This window comes from Syngnathus scovelli, chromosome 4, assembly GCF_024217435.2.
Source record: "Syngnathus scovelli strain Florida chromosome 4, RoL_Ssco_1.2, whole genome shotgun sequence".
In the NCBI taxonomy this organism is placed as follows: Eukaryota; Metazoa; Chordata; class Actinopteri; order Syngnathiformes; family Syngnathidae; genus Syngnathus; species Syngnathus scovelli.
Genome location: NC_090850.1, coordinates 18,182,334 through 18,189,888, shown reverse-complemented (window position 1 = coordinate 18,189,888; position 7,555 = coordinate 18,182,334). Strand labels below are relative to the sequence as shown.

The 7,555-nt window shown below is 42.6% G+C and overlaps 1 protein-coding gene across 1 annotated transcript; it reads left to right on the top strand.

Annotated features, from left to right (window-relative positions):
• Window positions 1-629: 629 nt before the first annotated feature.
• Window positions 630-4,127, top strand: arpp19a (cAMP-regulated phosphoprotein 19a). Its single transcript, XM_049719088.2, has 3 exons — window positions 630-829; window positions 2,259-2,381; window positions 2,571-4,127. Exons 1-3 carry the CDS (start codon window positions 773-775, stop codon window positions 2,742-2,744), a joined length of 354 nt encoding a protein of 117 aa, XP_049575045.1. The 5' UTR covers window positions 630-772; the 3' UTR covers window positions 2,745-4,127.
• Window positions 4,128-7,555: the final 3,428 nt, after the last annotated feature.

The following is a 7,555-nucleotide window of genomic DNA, read 5'->3' as shown; positions in this document are numbered from 1 at the left end:
TGAGATGAAGAGACAAATATAACATCAATTTGTAGAGAAATTTGTATTTATTTAAGTTAATTTATGATAACGGGTGTCAAAAAAGCTCCAGGATTGGTAAAGTGGATGACATCAGAGTATGATGATGACGAAGCTGCAGAGGATCTGGGAAGAATCATCCCAGGAGCATATGAAGACGTGACAGAGATAGCTTGCAAAGTTTATTAGTTTCCAGAGGGACTACTTAAAAGGGGAAAGCGTGTAAATTTGGACGTGATGTATGTCTTGTGACAACAGTCTTGAAATTTCTCTGACAAACTTCGTATCCACCATCACTAAACATTTACCAAGATGGGTTGCCGTGCACTATAGACTTTGGATACTGGTCAATGAGATAAACAGCAACTTAAAACTAATGTATTAATTTTGTTCTGCCAAATGTAGTAAACAAATATTTAAAACACAAATTACATCATGTTTTTTAGTTTTAATTTTGCAATTGACACTCTGAAGATTGTCCTTGGTTACAAGCAGCACATGCGCCGAACAGCTGATCCGCACGTTAGGGATGTTTTTTTATTTTTTTTAACTCCTTCGCGAACTCACGAGAACCACGTGAGCGCGCACGGTGTCTCCGTCAGTGACGTAGAACCAGCTGCGGGAGCGCGCGGCAGTGCTACCACCAGACTGAGCAGCGGGATCCCGGCGGCTGCTCACTCATTCACACCGTTAGGAGGACCATTCGGCCACGCTTGAGCGGCCCCTTTCTTGAAAGCAACTCGAACATTGGCCAATGTCGGACGGAACCGAAGACATTCCGGCGTCCGAGGAGACGCTGGTCGAAGAGCAGGTATGTAACGTGGCCGTTTATGACGACCCGTTGATATAGAAGGGAAATAGGCGGGAGCGCGGTTGACTTTGTTACGAGTGTTAGCTTCAAGCTAAGGGTAGCCCTTTCCCCCCTGTCACGTTTATTAATAACATTCCGTCGCAGTTCATTTTGACAATAAGTTTATTAAACTCTACGTCTTGATATCTACTAACTAATTGCTCTGGTGAGATGAATACATGTTCGATGTAATTTATGGATCACTAACGAGAGCTAATGGTAGCAAAGCTAACCCACTGTCATGACATTCTGGAGGAAAAAACGATTAGCTTTAGAGCTAACACGGTCCCGCCCGTGCTGACAGCCATGGCCTACAAAAATATATGCATTTTTCACGCAAAGCTCTGTTAACTTGTATTATTAGAGACGTCTTACAATCTAACCGGCCCTGACACTTTAAACCCACACCCGAGGGGCGTTTGACAGCACTTTCAGCGGTCTGATCCAAGCTCGGTAGCCTCCCGCATGCTAGCTTGACTGATTTTTGACGCGTGTTAAGGCATTGTCGAGCATACGTCTCGCATCTTCGTGTTGGTCTTTTGTTATCAATGGCACAACTTCAAATAGCAGTCACTATTTTCCCGTAGTGGTTAGGGACCAAGACTGACGTGAAATTCGACCTTTGCCAAATTTTGGCTTGTCTAAATGTATTCATATTTTGATTCCAAAATGTAGGTCATACTCTGCATCGTGTGGGAGATGACCAGTTTGATGATGATTGTGATATCTCTAACGATGAGAAAAAGGCAACCATTTTTTACTGTGTTGACATTTTTAAAGTAGTTATGGAGGCTTTGTGCACTTAGTTAACACAAGGGCTGAGCCATTAATCAAATCAAATGGCATTGCAATACAAATTGTATTCTGCGACCCCTATTTGGCACCCACCTATACTTTAGTGGCTTGAATTTTCCATTCCGTGACATCCGGTTGATTTGTGTACAGTGGCACTTTATTGTCAAAATATAACGTCTTTGAGGCTCTGTAGGTTAATGACATTTTGGTTTGGTCTCTGGGTGGCCTGATGCCAAATAGCTCATGAGCCAATACCTTATGGCGGCCCAGTGGCTGGAGCCCATTCTGTACTCTCGTTCACCTCTTTGAACACATGCAGGAGTTCATTTTACCATCTTCTGGAGCGTCATAACCTTCATCTGGCACTTAAAATGTTTACCGGAAGTCTCATTACCGGAAGCCTCAGGAAGAGCAGAAGAATGTGAATAGCTGTTTTACACCAAGTAGTTTTCGTTCTGTTTTACAGAAAAGTGTGAGTGTGTGAGTTCTCAAGGATGTAGCTCTTGCTGTCAAAAAAGGTTAATGACCACTACTTGAACGTTTCTTGGGTTATAATCTTTTGCTTGGTTGATTTTGATTTGTGTGTGTGTTTCAGGAGGTTCAGGACAAAATGATCAATCCAGAAAAAGCAGAGGAGGCCAAACTGAAGGCCAGATACCCAAACTTGGGCAATAAACCTGGCGGTTCCGATCTGCTTCGTAAACGCCTTCAGAAGGGGGTAAGAAACAATGTATTTTGTTTTAATTTTGAAAAAAGTTAACAAATATACAACTACTAAAAATTCATTTTGTTCTCAATTTTTATCTCAATTATCTGTGAATTATAAACCCTCCTTTTTGTCTCCCAGTGTCTATATATTACGTTTGAATTGCTGCTTTTGCTGATTCTCGTCTCTCATGTTTTCCAGCAAAAGTACTTTGACTCAGGTGATTACAACATGGCCAAAGCCAAGATAAAGAACAAGCAGCTGCCGACGGCAGCGGCACCCGAGAAGACAGAGATCACGGGGGACCACATCCCCACCCCCCAGGACCTGCCCCAGAGGAAACCCTCCCTGGTTGCCAGTAAATTGGCAGGGTGATGGCGCCGTCCTGCACCCCTCCACCCCCATCTAGTCCAGAGCTTGTAACTTTACCTCTTCCAGCCCCCTTCCAGGACCACCTGTTTAGCCACTCAGCAGGAAATGCCTTGCTACCTTTCAAATTGTCTTTACCTTCCCCAACCGCCTTTGGCTGCTTACCATGCTCTTGTCTCCTCCCACCCTTATTGCCTCTCTCTTCCTTGCCATGTATATTTCCATTTGTCTCTCATTCTTCTCATGTAATATACACTGAAAGGCAGCACGTCAACGTGGGCTAAATGCTCCAAGGCGTGAAAGTGTGTGTTTGTGTATATAGTACATTTCATTTTCTTAGGCACGGGGGCAGACATCAGCCTTTTAGCATTTCACATTTGTATTATTGTTTTCTGTATTTTCCCCTTAATTAATGCAGCCCCCCCTCAACTTCGAAATCAATTTCCTCTCCAGATCCCAAACTTTGTAAAATATATCATAATGAAACCTCGATTTTAGAGTAAGTCAGTTCACAAACATTTCTTTTTCAAAGGAATGTTGCATAAGTTTACACACTGTATTGGTTGATGAACATCAACGCGCAACACTATTTGTTGGCGGAACAAGCGCAGGTCTGATGAGTCACAACAAATAACATTCAGTATAATAATGAGTCGTATATATTTAATCATTTGTTTTTATTTCCATGCTGGGCTGTCAAATTATGGCAATGTGGTCCATGGCACAAATGAAGTTGAGCGAATGCTAGTGTTGGATCCCAGAAAACACATTCTCACTAGGATACAACAGTTTTTAGAATAGTTTGAGGACCCCCTGAAACGAATAAGGAAGTGATTACAAGAAGGTCAAATAATCCAGCGGCAAAGATCATGGCTAAGGATACCAGGGGCGCACATGGTACCGAAAACGGAGTGCCAGTGCGCACACTAGATGCTCTGACCAGAGACATAGTGCGCGGGTGCGTCGAGTAGCACAAAGAAAAACATTTCAAGCACAGGCTGCTGATTGATTTGGAACATGGGCTGTGTTGAGAAATGAATTCTCTCTCCGAACACATGCTCAGAGTGAATTTCGATACTGCATTCAAAGGCCCCCATGGAGCAGGAACTTTGCCTTCAGCGTGAAGATTAAGAGGTGTTTTGCAACACAGTTGCGTGCAGCTCAGAGATTCTCCTTCCCACTTGCCAGATTGGAGGAAGTAGCTTTGCGCTAGTATGACGCACTCTCCCACACTGATCTCGCTTTACCAAGGTCCTTGTAGATGAAGTTTACCATCAGATTGTGCTACATCTCAGTGAGCAACTCATCTGTCTGAGCTGTGCATGTATATGGCTGCCCTCCGGTTAATTTGTGCCATTTTGTTATGTAAATAAAATAGTTTTGCACAAATTGGCAGTTTGTTTTCTTTCTCTCCCATTCTTTTTTGGGGGGGGGGAGGTTAACAAGTATGTGTTTATCACGGATGGATTATACTGACATCTGGTGGCCAAGTTGTAAACACTACAAAGAGCAGAATGACGGATGTTAAAGTAGTAAATCACAATGCACAAGCATTCATTTTATACATTCTGTTATAGTAACTATTCTTTAGAGTATTGTATGTAGTGAGCAGTGGAACGGATCATGATTTCATTTACTTCATTGGGAAGATGATTTGAGACACGATTCTTGAGTGAGTTGGGTGTGCTCGGAACGGATTGTCAACGCCCCTCTGCAGCTCGCTTTTTTGCTTGTAGTTCAATTCGCCACCACGTTGTGTCGCTGTTTCCCCATGGGACATCTCATTTCTTTTTTTTTTTTTTTTTTGGACGGGCTGATTCATTTCATCCATCATACCCAGAATGCAAAGTGAGATAGCCGACCCTCGGTAGCCTTGCTCCTGTCTTCTTTGCAGTTTTATCATGACCAGGAGGGAGACATTCACTTTTTGAGATACACCAGTGTGCATATACACAAACCAAACGGCGACGTGGTCCGCCTCATGAGAAGACACGACGAGTCCCATGCAGCGAGGACAGGCAGCCGACTTTTAGCCCTGATTGGCGTGAGCTCGTAGCGGCTGTCATGGCAGCGTCGGAGCTGTACACAAAGGTAAGCACAGACGAGCGAAAGCTAACCGGGCTGGGTTGACGTTGCATGCAGACTTCCCCCAAAACGTGTCTTGCTGTGCTAAAATTAATGAAAATGTCACTTCCATCCGAAACCGTTGCAAGGAAGGCGGCGGTAATGTAGTCTTGATATTGATCGCTTGCTAAGGTGCATCAAAGGCATTGCTAATGTAAAGCAATCACAAACTTACTTTTATTTTATTTTTCATTTTGAGCATCATTTAAGCTGCAAATCCTTCGTGAATCACGCCTTCACAATGGGTGTCACCTTGATTGTTTACCCCGAATATGACATTCATCGCTGGCCTTGTAGCGGCATCATGGGCTGGGTGATGCAAAGGCGGTGCCTGCCGTCACGGACACGTATTTCCTCCCTTAATACTTAAGTATCTTCAAAATAACTCGTTTACTTCATTATTGCTTATGCAATGTCGTATGAAAGGAGTGTGGTGAGGTATGAAAAGCGGTGGGACGTGATGATGCTCTAAAACGCTACATCTGCACACCGCATTCTTGTTGTTGATCGGGGAAGGAGAATGAGCGGCCTTGACAAATTCGAGCACTGAAATTTTGCGTGTGTTGTCATTTTCTAACCTTGTGCGACGCAAGATAACTAGCATGAGACATTTCCCCCCCAAATATACCCCCCCCCCCCCCCATATTCCTGTTTTTCTATTTTGTTTTTTCTGTTGCATTTTTTATGGGTATTTTTCATCCAATATTCTTAGTGCTCCCAATATTTGTTCCCTAAAGTTTGTAGATATTTTTAGTTAAAATGTTTCATCCAATATATTTTGTAATTTAGTATTTTTCCTATAATATTTTTGCCAAATATTTTTGTATTCTATTTTACTATTTTTGTTTGCTTTTAGTGTATATATGTATATTTTACTTTTACTAAGTCCCTATTGTTTTTTCCTAGTATTTTTCTTTTCTTTTATAATATAATCTAGAAGAAATGCATGTATAAATATTAGTGTATTTTCCTTCCAGTTTTGTCGTATTTTTCTTTCTGAATATCTTTGTTTTTGTTAAATTTTGTGTTTAAAAAAAATAGTGGTGTATGCACGCATGTGCATGTGTGTGCCTGCGCGTGCCTGCGCATGTGCGTGTAGCTCCCCCATCCTCCTGCTTTGACAGCTGTCGTCATTGTTGTGTTGTGGCAGAGGGAAGCTGTGTTTGTCTTTGAGCATTTTGTGCTTGAAATCTGTATCGCATTATGCCATGGAATGCCTGAGGTCTAAATTATCTCATACAGAGGGATATGATGAGGTTTTGTCAGCAGTGTGTCCTGTATGTGCAGCAGTTTGTGTCCCGGGGAGATGCTGCGATCAAGCGTCACATCCGGACACTGGAGCATCCTTGTCATGTTAGCACTGCTTGTTTTTGTCTTGGACTGAGTAGAGAGGGAGAGAGAGACAGACAGACATGACGCCTAAAGGAGGACGCATATTATAGTCAAGCTACGCAAGGTCACGTGCGAGTGTATGTGCGTGTGTGTTTGGCTGGGTTGCCCATCCCCCTGCTTTGTTCGGTCGTCGTCATGTTTTGTTGCGGAAAACCGTGCTCGTCATTGGCCAAGCAATATATGGGGCGGAATGAGGGCTGGCTGACTCCATGAGACTGAGCTGAACGCTCAAAACAGCAAGACAAGAAACCTGATGTGTTAAGTGTGATATACAGATAATTCTTGACCCTTGTTGTATTTCGAAGAAAACGTAATATTAGAGACACATGGGTACAAATTACAAAAAGTTGCAAAATTTCAAAAAGCCTAGGCATGTGTGCCACACACGCCGTCATTTGCTTTTGAATTGTGACTTGGCATTGCTAGAAAAAATTAGCCAGAAGAAGGATGAATAATAGAAAGGGTCCTAGAACATAACCTTGTGGGATGCCCTAACCACTCAAACATATATGTAAATCCTCTGATCGGGTTTTTGTTAGCTGTGTCTTGTTATGGCTACTCTTTACTATTTAGCCATAATTCAGAACAAATTTTAGTATTTGAATCCAGCACTTTGTCCGCCCTCCCACCAAATTAAACGCAACATCTTGTTGAATCTTTTTAAGATCCACTAAATGACGGCATTAGCATGGCTGCAAACACAGCGCTCAGTGTTTGTGTGGCTTTCAATAGCGGTGTGTGTCTCTGATGTCAAACACCGCTCTGTCGTTTACTTTTACCAACACGGGGCGGAATACACTCCGTTCATTGTTTGTGAGTCTGCCTTATAGAGAGGCTCATTTAGTCCAATCTGCTGTGTGTGGTTAGCATGCGCACGCTGAACAAGTCTGCTTCCATTAATGTGTTTGATGTGACGCTGTGAAGAACACCAGAATCCACTCCACACTTCATTAGACACACCTATCCAAACAAGAGATAGGAAAATGCCGTATGACAATCGTAAGATAATTTTTATTAGTACCACAATGGACAAATTAGCATAGTTACAGCTATAGGACTGGATATGGGAATCTTATATTGTCTGTTCCCAAGAAAAAACATTTTTGTGAAAGAAGCAAGACTTCTCATTCTTTGAATCAGTGCTCTTATTGACCCAGAACTGAATGTTCTGTGGCTTTTGGCTTTAAAATGGCAGGCAATTGGGGTTAACCTCTGCTTTGAAAACGGCCTGCAGTAAATGAAGTTGATCACTGTATAACTTGCACGTCGGCCATCAGTTCATTTTGTTTTGACCAGTTCCT